Below are 17,561 nucleotides of genomic sequence, written 5' to 3'. Positions count from 1 at the left end.
GGAAGACTCTCATTTGATCTAGCTAGGCCTTTCTCACTATTGAATATCTTGGTAGTGGATAGTGTATATAATTTGTCTCTGGAGAGTCTCACAAAAGGATACCATAGAAATAGTAGGCCTATGTCTATAGTAGAAGATCATGTTTAAGTAAGTGTCAACATATTTTCAGTCCCTCAAATTCCAAGGAAGACTCATTTGTATCGAGTCCTTCTCACTATTAAGCATATTTGGTTGTGGATAGTGTAGTGCATGCCATTTTTCTCATGCTGGAGGATGCCACAATAACAATGTGTCATATAAATAGTAGGCCTCTGTCTAAGACCAGGTTTTAGTAAGTGTCAGCATATTTTTTATCCCAGTTGCTGCAAGATTAAAAGTAGCCACAGTTTAGGGGGGCTGGATTTCAGTGAAGTGCATTTCAGCAGATATTTTATTAGAAGTGAGCGGGAGTTCTATACCACATTATGCTTCCCTAAATAACCTCGAATCATATTCTATTCTTCCAAAATAAAGAAAAATCCTCAAGTATCCTCAAACATTCTATTCCCCACAACAAAGCGTTCAGTTAAGTTGATTTTGGTTAAACATTTTTTTCCTCACATTGTCATTCAAACCTGAGAGACTATAGGTCTTAGGCAAGTTTATAATGTATTATTCCAAGATACTAATATTGACTCATTAAAGACAAGAACAAGAAGATTGAGCAATGTGCATTTAGTGGACCTTCAAAGCCCACCTGGTCTGTTCTCGTCGGGGTTCGGACGTGACAACAACGTCCGTCATTCAGAATAACCTTTTGGCCTTAACAGCCTGCTTCCTTCAGCCACACCGCATACAGCAGCTGAGAAGCCAAAGAGCGAGAGATAGCGACCCTTCTCTTTTCTTACCCCCACCACCAACACTGAGGACGCATCACAAATGGCACCACATTCCATGTAATATATGGCACCAGAGCCCTATGAGTCCTAGTCAAAAACAAGTGCACCATATAGGGGGTAGGGTGCCATTTGGGACACAGTCTGTGTCTGCATAAGCCCTTTCCACCACAGTCGGCGCGTCAAACAAAGTAATTAGTCAGTAAATGCAGAGCTACCCAGGCGAAGCAGGGAAGGGGGCAGCCGGTAGGCAGGAAATCGACTGTGTAATTCTTCCCATCACTGTACTGTACCAAGCTGTACCCTCCTACTAACTGTCCGGGTTACTAACTGGGTTTTTTCTAGCACTTTACATTGAGTTGCACTTATATCTGTGTAGTAAATCTGTAATTAGACTCCAGTTACTTAAGTGTTACAAAGCTCACACATACCGGTAATATAAATTGTGTGACAGGACCTCAAAGTATTGAAATGGTTCCTTTCTGTGTTCATACAGCAAACTGAGAGAAACTGGTCCTGTAAGTTCTTTTTATTTTCAAACGCAAAGAGATTCGTGGGGTTAGGAGATAAAAGGCTATGAAAAAAAGACTCACACACATAGTGTGAATTAGACAAGTCAAGTCCTTTTTTTTGAAAAACAGCAGAGTACGGCAAAGCAATACCAGAGCACTTGTAATAGCAATCGTTACTAGTCCGCAAGAGAGTTTGTGGGAAAACAGTAAACAGCACACTATTGCCTTACCTTATTGTCATTTTCCAGAATTACAACAATTTCATTATTTAAAAAAAATGGTTTCCAGGGTGTCTGTTGTTTTAAAAAGACCGTCCAGGAAATACAGACATCGGCTTCTTTTCTTGGTACAAGTCCACTGCCAAGACAAGAGTATCTTCACCCTCTATAACTGTCCATGCCATGCAGCAGAGGGGGGGGGGGGGGGGGGGGGGGTGAAGGACTAATTGTTTGTTTGTATTGGTTGAATTAACACAGTAACGAAGTATCCACTGGAGACCTCCAGTAATTGTAGACCCCAGAAGGGAAGTCCTCACAACGTAAGAAGTCCTCACAACGTAAGAAGTCCTCACAATGTAAGAAGTCCTCACAAGGCATGATGGGGTTTCCAAGGCCTCGCATAGTCAGGGTGGTGGTTCAGCAACAGTGGCTAGGCTACTCAGATTGAACCACTTTAAGGAAATGGGGGGGGGGGGGGGTTGAGAAGGGGGGGGGGGGGGGGGGTCACCAGCCCCACTGACAAACAGTCAGGCGATGGTGGTGAGTTTGGGCTGGGCACCAGCGCAATCAATATCGCTGGGTCACGGAAGTCACGGAGGGAGGGGCAGCACCGAGAGATCATGCCCCAGTGGCGGGGCTGGTTGGTGGGAGGGTAGAGGTGATGGTAGGGGCACCAGTGGAGGTCAGAGCGATGCCCATATCCGTGCTGATCGGACCACCATGAGACACGCCATCCTCGGGAATACCTGGCAGTTCTGCTGGGAAAACAAAAGAAAAACAAACAATGAGTAAAACTGAAAACAACACCAGTGTGTACAAGTTACTTTAGCAATAAAACTGTGTAGTGTGACTTTAAAACGACAGCACTCTGCACTGTTACTTTAGGTCATGTGAAGCAGTTGTGTTGTGTGCAGTGAAGCGGCACTACAATGGGGTGACATGTCGGGACAAATGGATTTCCCCTATCCCACTAACTCTTACATCAGTGTTCATGATTTAAGGAGAGTAGGAGGGAGGAAAAAGAGGCCATTGGTCGAGCATTTAGAGCCGTCTAGAGTGCAGCACTCTGCGGCTGAGCAAGAGAGCAGCGTGGCTGACCCATTCTGTTTCACTGACACCAGGGGACCCAATCAACAGGCGCTACTTCCCGATGGAGAGCAGAGGCTAAACGCCCCCGAAGCCTTATTTTTTAGTTTTCTTCCGTTCTCCTGAGTCCCTTTACCGGTCCTCCCCTCAAAAGATGGCAACCCTGACCCCTCGAAACGATGTTAGCAAACCTCGGCTGAATAATTGGCGGAGAGGCTCATTTAAACAATGGCCTCCAGCAGTGTTAGGGCGACGCACAGGGGTCAGTGAGGAAGTTCACCAAAGGATGCCTGAGGGGGTTTCTGGGTAGAGAGAAACATTTTGTACGGGGGGGGGCGGATAATCCTGTACTCTCGTTAATTTGTGGGCCCGTAACCGCCTATTGTCTGGGAAGGGAAAAAGACGATTTTGCCCAGCCTTGGCTAATTTTGCGGAATAAGAAGAAAGGAAAGAAGGGGGCCAAACGACCAGGGAACAGTCGTTTGGTCCGGGGCCTTCTGCATGGCTTGCTTTGGATACGAACTGACAGGTGCATTGTTTCCCAAGGACCCATAAGCTCGATAATCGCGAAGGGGAAGAAAGCGTAATGCTCCTCCTGAGGAGTCTTTAATTGACTTTGGTTCGAAGTAATGTTGAGTCCCGAGTCTCTCTCCAGTCTCTCTGCAGTCTCTCTTTCCAGTCTCTCTGCAGTCTCTCTCTCCAGTCTCTCTGCAGTCTCTCTGCAGTCTCTCTGCAGTCTCTCTCCAGTCTCTCTGCAGTCTCTCTGCAGTCTCTCTCTCCAGTCTCTCTCTCCAGTCTCTCTCTCCAGTCTCTCTCTCCAGTCTCTCTCTCCAGTCTCTCTGCAGTCTCTCTCTCCAGTCTCTCTCTCCAGTCTCTCTCTCCAGTCTCTCTCTCCAGTCTCTCTCTCCAGTCTCTCTCTCCAGTCTCTCTCCAGTCTCTCTGCAGTCTCTCTGCAGTCTCTGTCTCCAGTCTCTCTCTCCAGTCTCTCTCCAGTCTCTCTCTCCAGTCTCTCTCCAGTCTCGGCCGTAAACGGCTCGCTTAATCTTCCCCATTCGTCGAGCTTAATGAAAATATCTTATGACAGAACTGGAGTCCTTAATCAAATAAGAGGGGGGAAACGATTTATGTACCTCGTTAATGATTAATTCATTCAACGGGACGTAAAAGAACATCTCTTATGAGTAATTGACCCGGCAATCGTTGAGAACTTTACCTTAATTAGCCACTCTATATTTAGCCACTCTATCACTCAATAGACGGCAGAGGAAGGTTGACTCTTGGTCTATGTCTGCCTTCTGTTCCCATAGGATTTCAGATGCCACCTCCTACCCCATGAACAATTTTCACATGACAAATTCGTTAGCACTGTGGTTTTCCATCGAGCATCCCCTTTCGCTGTTCCTAAACAAACATCAAATATGCACATCTGGGAAGCAGAACTATGCTTTCTTTTTTTTCTTCGATGGTTGACCCTTTGAATGTGGACAGCCATAACGAGTTCTTTCCAACAGTGCATGTGAGAAGCGGGAGCAATGAAAGGTCGTTATTTCTGTCCACATGACCAGTCAAATAAATCAATTGGTCACGCCACTGGCGTATACATATTTAATTTAGACAAAGTCAATTAGCTTTTGCCAGACTTTTCACCCTGCTGCAATGTGGCAGTAATCTTTATGCTGCATTTATATACAGTACACGTTTTATTTGTGTGTCCGTGCTAGCATATCACTTAGTATGCATGCCTTGTACATACTTCATGATACAGTGAGCTCCAAAAGTATTGGGACACATCATTTGTGTTGTTGTTTTGGCTCTCCACTGCAGCACTTTGGATTTGAAATGATACAATAACTATGAGGTTAAAGTGCAGACTGTCAGATTTCATTTGAGGGTATTGTCATCCATATCGAGTGAACCGTTTAGAAATGACATCCCTTTTTGTACCTAGTCCTCTCATTTTAGGGACCCAAAAGTATTGGGACGAAGTCACTTATATGTATGTGTATTAAAGTAGTCAAAAGTTTAATATTTGGCCCCATATTCATCGTAGGCGATGATTACATCAAGCTTGTGACTCTACAAACTGGATGCATTTGCTGTTTTGTTTTGACCGTGTTCAAGATTATTTTGTGCCCAATAGAAATGAATGGTAAATCACGTGTTGCCATTTAGGAGTCACTTTTATTGTAAGTACGAATATAATATGTTTCTCAACACTTCTACATCAATGTGGATGCTTGATACTTACAGTGCGTCCCCTTGGGCTCTGTGCTAAGTCCGTTAGCAAGGGGTCACATGTAATGCCACTGTCCCTCCACACCCATACCCATCCCACCCATGGGCCCTACGGGGAGAGAAGAGGGACAAATTAGAGAGGGGTGAGTGAGGATGGTGGAAGAGAAGGGGGACAGAGATAAAGAGGACAAAGACATTATTTGGGTCAGTGAGGTGAGCTAATGCAAATATTGCAATGGGACCAGTCACACCTGGTCAACACTGTGTCTCTGCAAGGGGGGGGGGGGGGGGGGGGGGGGGGGGCATGGGAGATAGGGGAGGGGGAATGTGACAGGGGAGGGGGAATGTGAACCAGGCAGGTCCATGGTGTGTGTTTGAGGGACTCAAAGGTTTGTGTGTGTGTGTGTGTGTGTGTGTGTGTGTGTGTGTGTGTGTGTGTGTGTGTGTGTGTGTGTGTGTGTGTGTGTGTGTGTGTGTGGGACGTAGGAGTTAAGAGATAGGAGTCTTTACCAGGTGGTCTGATTCCCATGTGTGTCTGGCCGTCCATGACGAACCCTCCCATTGGTTGACCATCTGGGGTGTAGGGCCCTCCTCCAGTCACTGGCAAAAAAAACACAGGCCGAAACAGAAGGAAATGCTAATTAGAATTTTGCATAAGTTTTAATTACCGGTGCGCCCCCACCAAATGTCCCCCCTCCCTCTCCTGTTTTGGTCTGTTCTCGTTATTCTCTCACAATTATCCTCTAATTACAAGATTATTTCGTAGGTAATTTTCTTCATCAATAGGCTTAATTACTAACAAACGACTTCGTATGTATTGGTAAGAGTTGTCCTTATGGCCTATGCTGGGAAAGAGCAACTTGATATCAGAAAATAGATTACTGTTCTGGCAACTAGAACATAATTACCTCAAATTACACAGTAGCACTGTAAATGGGAAATAAGTCACTTATAACAACTCTTTGACTCATTAAACACGCGTTTAAGCAAACCGGCTAACCATAATTACAGTACGTAATTAAGGAACTACTTTTCCGCCAGGTTACTGGTGGAACGACAAGGCAGTTAACCCACTGTTCCTAGGCCATCATTGAAAATAAGAATTTGTTCTTAACTGACTTGCCTAGTTAAATAAAGGTAAAAAAATAAAACAATAATAATAAAATAAAAAAAATCTGTCCACTATCACATATGGGGCTCCCGAGTGGCGCAGCGTTCTAAGGCACTGCATCTGAGGGCTAGAGGTGTCACTACAGACACCCTGGTTCGAATCCAAGCTGGATCACAACCGGACGGGATTGGGAGTCCCATAGGGCGGCGCACAATTGGCCCAGTGTCGTCCGGGTTTGGCCGGTGTAGGCCGTCATTGTAAATAAGAATTTGTTCTTAACTGACCTTCCTGGTTAAATAAAAATGTCATTAAATAAATGGAACAATTAGTGGCGGAGGAAGGATAGGACAGAACGGACTGTGATTCGGCTTTCTGTCTCCATCATATCATAAAGTGTAGGCAGCCTCAGGTAGAGAAGCTGGTTCTGGTTACATGAGCCAGAGCAACAGTTCAAGCTCCTCGGTCCGTCTTTGAACTTTACAGAGTCCCCCTAATGCAACCCTAACCCCTAACCCTCATCACAGGTCATAAATTTTACAGCAGCTCCAAAACAAGGCATGTGCCAGGGGACTGCTCTGTCTTTAGCAGAGAGGGAGAGAGAGGAAGAGAGAGAGAGAGAGAGAGAGAGAGAGAGAGAGAGAGAGAGAGAGAGAGAGAGAGAGACAGAGAGAGACTAACAAAGTAAACCAAAGTCCTACTCCACAACTTTTTACAGTAGCCAATATGTGTTTTTTTTATCAAAAAGTTAAAATTCTGAAATTAAATTTCAATTTAAAAGCAAGCAAGGGTCATATTTTAGCTTCAGTTTCACTTGCTCCTTGTTTGTTTTTAATCCAAGGTTAAACTTTCAGTGGACTAGCCAGTCAAAGTGATTAGCGTCTTTGTCTGGGCTAATCCTCTGGGTTTTAGTGGCCCTTCACTCCCATAGTTAAATCCGTCCGTTCAGTTAAACACATTGAAGACCAGAAGGGGCAAGACTGGAGATGGTAGCAGGAGAAGTACACAGTTTTTGTTTAGTCAAAAACAGATTCATTTATGTTTTAATTATTGTTTTTATTTTATTAAATTCAAGATTTTTTGAATGTATGTTGAACCTGTTTTCTTGAAATAAATGTCTAGATGTTGACTTGAATTGAAACAACTTTACCACATGAATTGAAACCACTCAAATTTGACAGGAGACTTGCCTGCTCTATTGGACTGGTCGATCATGGGCTGTACTATTCTTCGTCTCGCGTTGATGAACCTGAAAGAGAGAGAATGAGGGAAGGCGGGAATGGGGGGAGGGCAGTAGAGGAGAGAGAAGACAGCAACACGTTATAAATGAGGCCTGGCGAGCAGCATATGATTTCAATGTACTGTTTTGGGACCACAGAGGAAAAGCATTCATTCGCTTTGGCGTTATGAGAAGAAAAAAATGCTTGCTGTCAGCGATGGTTGCCTGACGTTGTCCAGGCGTCTGGTCTACACTTCGCTAAAAGAACATGGAAACCTCAACCTCCTCTTAAACTGTGGCTTTCAAAGAAAAAAATGACTTCTTGGACAGTAACTGTGATTCTTACCAAACCAAACACCTGGAATATCTATGAGTTCATAGCAAACGGACGCTGCTGGTGGAAGCATACCCTTCTTTGATATCTACCAATACAGTAGACACTTGATATACTGTCTCTAAAAAGTCCAAAATATTTCATGTCACAGCAAAATTCTATTTAGCTTGTCATTACATAAAATACACCAAGCACTGATAAAGTAAAGTCCTCAAGTACTAGTATAGTTTTTTAGTGTACTATCCCTTAGCACACATCCAAACAAAGCTCATACAACTAAATCTCTCTGCAGTGGGATAGCTTAGGTGCATTACGGAATACCTATGTTTGCAGAGTGTTGTCCTACATTCATACACGTCCCCTCTAAGTATAATTGTGCTCTTGAAAGCCATCATTCTGGTATGCATGATCCCTAACCTTCGACCCTGGCGGCCCTGTGACCCGGCGCCCTCGGCAGAGGAGCACTCTGGTCTTGCTCAGCCTAAAGCTTTGTGAACCCGCCCCGTGACCCCTGCCGACCCGGGGAGTGAAAGCTCAGTGGTTCCAACTTGATTTATGTCCCTCTGCCTTTTTACCCCTGGTGGGATGGTTCCATTTCATCTTTTTCTTCTAAAAAAAAGAGAGAAGCGAAAAGGGGAGGAACAGGTTTCCTTTTCAGGAAAACAAAAGCCACAACACTCCTTTCAGCAGGGCCCAAAAAAAGGCAGAAACAGGGGGCGGGAGGGGGGAGGAGGAGTGGGGGGGCGAAGATGAGGGGGAGAGGAAGATACTAAGAGAGAAGTTCGGAGAAGAGGCCCAAACTGAACTAGAAAACCGGGTCATATGATGAAGCCTATCTAGAAGCCTATCTAGAGCCGCATGCTTTTTCAGTGTAATAACATACTGTGCATCTATCAGGCAATAAAAGGTGGCTATCAGGTGATGTTTTGGATGATAGAACCATAAAAATGAAGGGGAACCAATTACTTTCATTTCAACAAAGCTTTGACAAATGAGGCGCAAAGTCCCTGAGGCCAGAGTGCTTCCACAAAAACCACAAGAAGGACATATCCTTGATGATACCGTGACGAATCATGGTGGGGAGCACAGGCGGTGTATGTAGTGTTAGGGGTCTCAAAAGGAGAGAGAGAGACAGAGGGAGAGAGAGGGGTGGAGAGGCTGTGGGGCGCTCTGTTGTGTGGGAGACCGGCCGCCACCACACACCCCCTAGCTCCGCCTTTTAAGCAGCCAATGAAAGGGGGAACAGAACGCCATGCGGCGCGGCCAAGGCTACGTCCTCTGTTAGGGAGTTAAAAGTTTCACCCCTGCGCGAACCCTTCACACCATGGGACTGCATTTATGTCCTTGCTTTAGCCCTCTGCTTCCCACCGCACAATAAGTGTGACTATCCACCCCTCTCTGGCTCCCACTCTCACAATGGAGGCCTATTCTTCTGGCTAGACGTGTCGTAAAAACCCTCCACTTTTGAAAAACGTTGTTTTTCCGAAGAAAAACATTGTTTTACGACGGCTTTGTGTGATATGAACTTGTATGCTTAGCGTGTCGTGAAGTAAGCACCTATAGTAGGCACTTCTAGATACAGCCAGGGTATCCACAATAGGGTCGGGGTCAATTCCATTTCAATTCAATCATCTCAGGAACTATTGCATTGAAAAGCCTTCACTTTACTTTCACTTCCTGAATTGAATGAATTGAAATGGAATTGGCCCCAATCCTGATCCACAACTTTACAAAAACTACCTCACCACCAAGCACCATCAAATGTACACATAAAAACACAGCCCGAAAAGCATTTTTTGTTTAAAAGAATGCGCTCAAGAAAGAACAACCCCAACAACTGAAGTATCCTCCTTTAGCTAATTTGTTGCGGTGGCATCTGTTCTCGTCCACTGCAGGCTGCAGAGCTGGAGCCTCAGCACGGTGAAACGCCTCTCCTGTGAGGATTAAAATAAACGAGCGCTCCCCTCCAGTCTGGGCTCCCCTGGTCGTAAAATGGCCCCTAAACCCGCCTCCCGGGGTGTCATTCTCAGGTCAGCTTCCCCCTAACCCCCCCCTCCCCTCGCCCTCGGTCCCCCCAACTACCCCCTTGCACACCCACCCTTGGGTGTTTGAATAAACCAGTCCAGCTGTTTGCCATGAAAACGCCATTGACATCAATCCCCCCCTTCTCACCTGTTCCAATCAGCACATGGCCCTGTTATGAGGTGGGGGGGACTTAAACGCCTCGGCAACTTCTCCACAACCTCTCCGCAACCTACCCTACTGCACTTAGAATGTGACTGACAAACGAGCCCATGCATGTACAGTATCTCAAAGCACTAACAGCAATGTCAATTGAACGATGACTATGCAATGCACGTGTATGTCGAGGAAATGGACTGTGCTGCTGCTACATTTAGATCAGTGGTGTAAAGTACTTCAGTAAAAGTACTTGAAAGTACTACTTCGTTTTTTGTATTATCTGTACTTTACTTTTATATTTATATTTTTGACAACTTTTTATTTTACTTCACCACATTCCTAAAGCAAATAATGTACTTTTTACTCCATACATTCTTTTCCCTGACACCCAAAAGTACATGTTACAGTTTGAATGCTTAACAGCACAGGAAAATGGTCCAATTCACACAGTTATCAAGAGGCCATCCATGGTCATCCCTACTGCCACTGACCTGCGGACTCACTAAACACACATGCTTTGTTTGTAAATGATGTTGGAGTGTTGGAGTGTTGGATTGTGCCCCTGGCTATCCATAATAATAAAAAACAAGAAAATGGTGCCGCCTGGTTTGGTTAATACAGTATATGCAATTTGAAATGATTTATACTTAACTATATTTTTTACTCAAATACTATTTCCCTGGGTGACTTCCACTTTTACTTCAGTCATTTTCTATTAAGGTATCTTGACTTTAACTTTTTCCACCACCGATTTAGATTCATAATTTGCAGAGAGGACCGAAAAAAATGGGAGAAAAAACGTCAGTGCCAGCCGCTGAGTTGAGAGGCCAAACGGCTCTGAATTCCTTCACACACTCTGCTGGAATATCTGTAACATTCCACCGCAGCCGGCGATTCCAAGAACAGTACTTGTGTGTATGTATGTATGTGTGTGTGTGTGTGTGTGTGTGTGTGTGTGTGTGTGTGTGTGTGTGTGTGTGTGTGTGTGTGTGTGTGTGTGTGTGTGTGTGTGCCAGCGTGCTTGTACACATACATACATTTCACACGCGCACACATGCATGTGTCTGTGCACGTTTGTGTGCCTGTGTGTGATTCAAAGGTTGGTGCTTTTAACGAAGAGGACATACTTGGGGGTCGCTCACAATTCCCCACGGCAACATTAGGCTCTGTTGTTGAACAGTGGGAGGCCATTACCTCATTGCTAAACCCTACCTTCCCCCCTTACACCCCTCGGTGGGCACCTCTCGCCAAACTCAAAGGAGTGTTTCCATTAACTAAACTGTGAACCCGCCACCTCTCCACACACACACAGACAGACACACACACATACTGGTATATAGAAATACAGATATATGCGTGCACACACACACACATACGTGCGCACAAGTCCATTTAAAAGCATATATGGGAGAAACACCAAAAGCAAAGTTGGCTCAACTTGCGAATTCATTTGTATTTCTCAGCATAATACAAGAGAAAACCCTGGACTCCCTCTGAAAACCAGCTCGTCAGCCAAGTTACCACGGTAACAGACAAATAATAGTTGACACAATATTAGCATTGCTGCTACATTAATAGCAGGAGAAGTCATCAATCTCCATCAAATGAAACAACATTTCCCATACCTCACCACTCACCCCCCATCCAGAATGTGCATCCTATCTGCCCCTCTTTTTAGATTCTTCCTCTCCCTCCATTCCCCACCCCACCTCTCCCACACCCCTGATTCCCATGGGGCCCGTGTGGTACCACTACCTGCATACTAGGTTGAGCAGCTAAGCAACACCTCCGAGAGCCTATCCTGATTCCCTCCCTAATGGCACTATATAGTGCACGACCTTTGACCAGAGCCTATGGGGCGCTGGTCAAAAGTAGTGTATGGTGCACTGGTCAAAAGTAGTGCACTATAAAGGGAATAGGGTGCCATTTGGAACACACAAATGTTTCACGACCTCACTGTCCTTGAAAGAGGAAAGTGTGCAGCTGAGTGTGCACTAGCATCAAGCTGGGATCTCTTCTCTACCTGGCTACAGCACATGTCCGTTCTGTATGAGTTTTGAAACAGAGTGAAACGGGAAGGTACTACTGTGAACTGTGCAATAACAAAATTGAGCAGATTTTCGTTTTCCGTTGTAAGACATATTTCTACGGTGTGCCCAACTGAACAGGACCCAGGCAGGCAAAAGTGCTGATTGCAGCTGAGTGTGCAGGAACACGCTGGGTTCTCCTCTCTACCTGGCTACAGCACCTGGCCTCTCTGTGTGAGCCATTACCTTCCGCCCAATAACCATGGCAGGGTGGCACACCGCGGGCCATCTTCACTAGTTGTTAATAATATTACTGCACTATTCAGGGAAGAGCGAGTTTGAGATTTCAGATCTGATCTTTGTGGCACATGTATTTGTATTTATTTGGGATCCCCTCTCCCTGGGTTCCAGCAAAATTAAGGCAGTTATATACAATTAAAAACATGACATTACATTTCACTACAGATTTCACAACACATTAAGTGTGTGCCCTCGGGCCACTACTCTATTACCACACATCTACAACACAAAATCTATGTGTACGTGTGTGTATAGTGCGTATGTTATCATGTGTGTGTGTGTGTGTGTATGCGTGTGTCTGTGCCTGTGTGTGTCTCTTCACAGTCCCCGCTGTAACATAAGGTGTATTTTAATCTGTTTTTTAAATCAGATTTTACTGCTTGCACGAGTTACTTGATGTGGAATAGAGTTACATGTAGTCATGGCTCTATTTAGTACTGTGGGCCTCCAATAGTCTGTCCTGGACTTGGGGACTGTGAATAGACCTCTGGTTGCATGTCTTGTGGGGTATGCATGGGTGTCTGAGCTGTGTGCTAGTAGTTTTAAAAGACAGCTGCATTCAACATGTTAATACTTCTCACAAATACAAGTAATGATAAAGTCAATCTCTCCTCTACGTTGGTCCAGGAGAGATTGACATGCATATTATAAATGTTCTCTGTGGCTCTCTGTGTACATTTAAGGGCCAGTTGTGCTGCCCTGTTCTGGGCCAATTGTAAGTCCCTCTTTGTGGTATCTGACCACACAGCTGGACAGTGGTCCAGGTGCAACAAAACTAGGGCCTGTAGGACCTGCCATGTTGATAGCGTCTCCCCATCTTAGCTACTGTTGTATCAATATGTTTTGACCATGACAGTTTACAATCCAGGGTTACTCCAAGCAGTTTAGTATCCTCAACTTGCTCAATTTCCATATTAAGCATTACAAGATTTAATTGAGGTTTAGGGTTTAGTGAATGATTTGTACCAAATACAATGCTATTAGTTTTTGAAATAATTAGGACTAACTTACATATTTCTTGCCACACATTCTGAACTGACTGCAGTTCTTTGTTAAGTGTTGCAGTCATTTCAGTCACTGTAGTAGCTGACGTGTATAGTGTTGAGTCATCAGCATACATAGACACACAGGCTTTAGTCAGAGCCAGTGGCAGGTCATTAGTAAAGATTTTAAAAAGTAAGGGGCCTAGACAGCTGCCCTGCGGAATGCCTGACTTTACCTGGATTATGTTGGAGAGGGTTCCATTAAAGAACACCCTCTGTGTTCTGTTAGACAGGTAACTCTCGATACACAATATAGCAGGAGATGTAAATCCATAACACATAAATTTTTTCAGCAGACAGAATATGATTGATAATGTCAAAAGCTTCACTAAAGTCTTACAAAACAGCTCCCACAAAATGTATATTATACATTTCTCCCAGCCAATCATCAGTCATTTGTTTAAGTGCCGTACATGTCAAATGCCCTTCCCTATAAGCGTGCCGAAAATATGTTAATTTCTTTACTGTGAAATGGTAACAGATTGATTGGTCAGTTGTTTGAGCCAGTAAAGGGTGCTTTGGTATTATTCTTTATATAATTTATCTTTGATTCATGGTACAGTTTCTTCTTATTTTTGTTCAGTTTAGTCACATGATTTCTCAATTTACAGTTTGTTTGCCAATCGGCAGTGGAGCCAGACTTATTTGCCATTCCTTTAGCCTCATCCCTCTCAACCATACAATTTTTCAATTCCTCATCATTAACCGTTTTTACAGTCGTTTTCTTAATGGGTGCATACTTATTAGTAACTGGAATAAGCAATTTTATAAATGTGTCAAGTGCAGTGTCTGGTTGCTCCTCATTAAACAGCAAATATTCTTTACATATATGTATGACCTCTTATACACTATATTAGGCCCAGCCTTTGGAACTTTGGTTTTCCTAGATATGGCTACTATATTATGATCATTACATCTGATGGATTTGGATACTGCTTCAGAGCAGATTTCTGCAGCATTAGCAAAGATGTGATCAATACATGTGGATGATTTCATTCCTGTGAATTCCACTCGGGCTCCCGAGTGGCACAGCGGTCTAAGGCACTGCATCTTAGTGCTAGAGGTGTCACTACAGACACCCTGGTTGAATCCAGGCTGTATCACAACCGGCCGTGATTGGGAGTCCCATAGGGCGGCGCACAATTGGCCCAGCATCGTCCGGGTTTTCCTGGTGTAGGCAGTCATTGCAAATAAGAATTTGTTCTTAACTGACTTGCCTCGTTAAATAAAGGTTAAATAAAATAAAGAAATAACAAATGTTTGTAAATAACCTGGTAGGTTGACTGACAACCTGAACCAGGTTGCAGGCATTGGTTACAGTTTGAATATTTTTCTTGAGTGAACAGCTTGATGGAAGCCAGTCAATATTTACATCACACACAAAAATAGACCTCTCTGTTGATATCACATACATTATCAAGCATTTCTCACATATTATCCAGATACTGACTGTTAGCACTTGGTGGTCTATAGCAGCTTCCCACAAGAATGGGCTTTAGGTGAGGCAGGTGAACCTGTAGCCATATTACTTCAACAGCATTTGACATGAGATCCTCTCTAAGCTTTACAGGAATATGACTCTGAACATAAACGGTAACACCTCCACCATTGGCATTCCTGTCTCTTCTGACGATGTTGAAATCATGTATTGCTACCACTGTATAATTGAAGGTATTATCTAAGTGAGTTTCAGAGATAGTCAGTGTATGAATGTTATCTGTTACTAGCAAGTTATTGATTTCATGAACCTTGTTTCAGATTCAGATTCAGAGTGTTTAATAGTAATATGTACAGGGTTGCCGGTGTGATTGCAGGGTACAGTAAGAATCTTAGGCTTTGAGCTTCAACATGCAGGACTAAGTGAAATAAAATGATGAAAATGGTAATAAAAAACAACAATAGAATAGAAATAGCACTATATACATAATAACAACTGTGGCAGTGATGACTAAATAAATGTCCACTGGGGTGGAGGCAGAGTAAAGACTATTGAGGGGTTGTGGTGGGGTGGAATGACCATCGGGGAGCACCATGACTATTGACTCAAATAAAAACAACACAAATTGTCATGAAAAAAAGTAATAATATACATTAACAACTGCAATAGTGATGAATGCCGTTGGGATAGGCTATATGTTAATCTGGGCTGTTTTTAGCACTTTTCTGAGATTCGTGATTGTTTTTATTACTTTACTGGGAGGCTTATCAGAGGTAGACATGACAGTGATATTTATGTCTGAGCTGATAGTGCAGGCTGAGCTGCACACAGTGGACTTCCAACTAGGGCAACCCGCCTCAGTGCTAACAGTATAACTCCGGTTCATAGGCAAATGATTACTGCAGACAATAGCTGTAGGATTGACAGAGGATTGTTCTGTGGGTATTCATTTTGACAGATGCATATAGGGAAATACTGTGCATAGTGCATGCATATAAAGGCTAAACGGTAGTTGGAGTAGTGTTGAGTTATACCATAAACCATTGATTGCATTTTCTGTATTCTGTATTTGCTAATGTATATTGCTGTGTATATTTGCCTAGGCTAGGGTTCAATTGGATAGGATGTCTGTACATCTGTACATGTGAAGATTGAGATTTCTCGTAGAGTTGGTTGAATCATCATTCTTGTCTATGTTTTGCCTCCATAACCAGACAGAATTAAACACATTGCAGGCTATTACCTCATACTTCGTTAATAACTGTGGATATTTATTCATAAAAGAGATCAAAGTACAGTGAAATGTCCTAGTTTCTTCTTTCAGATGAGTAAATACTGTAGTAAATGCACGCCGCACCACTGGAACTATTCCACAGGTTTCCTCTCATTCCAATTAACTGAAGCCAACAGACTGTAAGGGGGATATTTTCAGTCGGGTGTTCACAGAAGAATGGATCATTCAAATCATTAGACCCAGGTTGCCTGGGTAAACTAACTAAGGTTGCATCCCAAACGGCATCCTATTCCCTATATAGTGCACTACTTTTGACCAGAGCCCTATGGGAAATAGGGTGCCATTTGGGCCGTGACCAAAGTATTACTGCCATGTAAACACACGCAGACACCAAATAACCCCAATCCAACTCACCAATTGTTGACTTGTAGGATCGTTAACCCCGTGTCCTGGGCCAGTTGTTTCTTCTGCTCTTCCGAAGGGTAAGGATGCTGTTTCAACGAGAAAAAGAGAAATAAAGAACGTATAAATATAAAGGAAATAGGAACTGAAAGAAAACAAAAACAAAAAACATATTTTGTGTTGTTTGTGTTGTTGTGCCTAAAAGCAGCGCCGGCTAATTAGCGTGAACAAACGGAGGTGTGGCTCCAAAGACTCATTAGGGCAATATGAAATGGAGCATAATTAATGGTGTGTGTGTGTGTGTGTGTGTGTGTGTGTGTGTGTGTGTGTGTGTGTGTGTGTGTGTGTGTGTGTGTGTGTGTGTGTGTGTGTGTGTGTGTGTGTGTGTGTGTGTGTGAGCCAATTAAAGAGTTTAGCCGAGTGGAGAAACAGCTACATTAATTATGGGTGCTACTGGTGCTTTGCACACTCACACACACACACACACACACACACACACACACACACACACACACACACACACACACACACACACACACACACACACACACACACACACACACACACACACACACACACACACACACACACACACACACACACACACACACAAAAGCTCCTGATACGCCCTAGAGTAGGTTGAGCTGGTTCTCTTAGCAGTGGGGGGATATAGATACAGGCGTGTGGAGAGTGTGTCTGTGTGTGTGTGTACTCGTGTGTAGAGATGGGAGTGTAAGTCACACGGGAAGAATCCCAATGCAATTAACAGCGCTCCCTTTTCTATTTACTTTCCCCTCCTACTCTCTAATCTGAAAGAACTGGATAGGCGAGCACTATGTCAGTAACTAAGCCAAGCCTATGGCTTTCAACCATCTCCAGACCTCTCAAGTCAGTGAGAATAAGGGAGCTAGGATATAGGAAATTAGGTCAAACTGTGGATTGACCATAAGAGGAAAAGGTCCAAACATCTACTGTCCCAACACTTCATAACATCTAATGCTATAGAACATTAGAAATCAGACCTCCACTGTGGACAGCTCAAACCATCTGAGATACCATATACCCGCAGGCCAATTCCACATAGGCACAAAGCTAGAAATGACACGCTTTACACCTGGAGAATATTTATCTACCACATCCTTTTTCTGTGGCGACAGGGAGAGGGTCTTTGATGTTACAGAGTTTTTTTCTTCGCCGCTGAATCAATTGGTAATGGTTGCCTCGCCCTCTTGTTTCCATGTGATTTGATTGTAGGTAATTGGCCTAAACGGAGTCTAATTCGCCACATAAAGTGATCATCTCGCTGTCGCCTCGTCAAATTGTCCCTCGCTGTCTGCCGGACATGTTCC

At 43.9% G+C, this 17,561-nt stretch overlaps 1 protein-coding gene across 2 annotated transcripts in view; it reads right to left on the bottom strand.

Moving 5' to 3' along the window:
• Positions 1-2,097: 2,097 nt before the first annotated feature.
• Positions 2,098-17,561, bottom strand: part of LOC129838654 (homeobox protein Meis1-like) — a 33,189-nt gene continuing 17,725 nt past the window's right edge. Inside the window, exons 9-13 of one of the 2 annotated variants that reach the window (XM_055905778.1) lie at positions 16,225-16,301; positions 7,225-7,283; positions 5,437-5,526; positions 4,940-5,035; positions 2,098-2,363 (exon numbers count right to left, since the gene is read on the bottom strand). In XM_055905778.1, coding sequence (XP_055761753.1) covers positions 4,983-5,035; positions 5,437-5,526; positions 7,225-7,283; positions 16,225-16,301 — 279 coding nt within the window. In that variant the 3' untranslated portion in view covers positions 2,098-2,363; positions 4,940-4,982. The remainder of the gene's footprint in view (positions 2,364-4,939; positions 5,036-5,436; positions 5,527-7,224; positions 7,284-16,224; positions 16,302-17,561) is intronic. The other variant, XM_055905782.1, reaches the window with a different exon arrangement.

Source organism: Salvelinus fontinalis, chromosome 3, assembly GCF_029448725.1.
Source record: "Salvelinus fontinalis isolate EN_2023a chromosome 3, ASM2944872v1, whole genome shotgun sequence".
NCBI classification, from domain to species: domain Eukaryota; kingdom Metazoa; phylum Chordata; class Actinopteri; order Salmoniformes; family Salmonidae; genus Salvelinus; species Salvelinus fontinalis.
The sequence above is the reverse complement of the archived record's forward strand: the minus strand, read 5'-3'. Positions and strand labels throughout refer to the sequence as shown.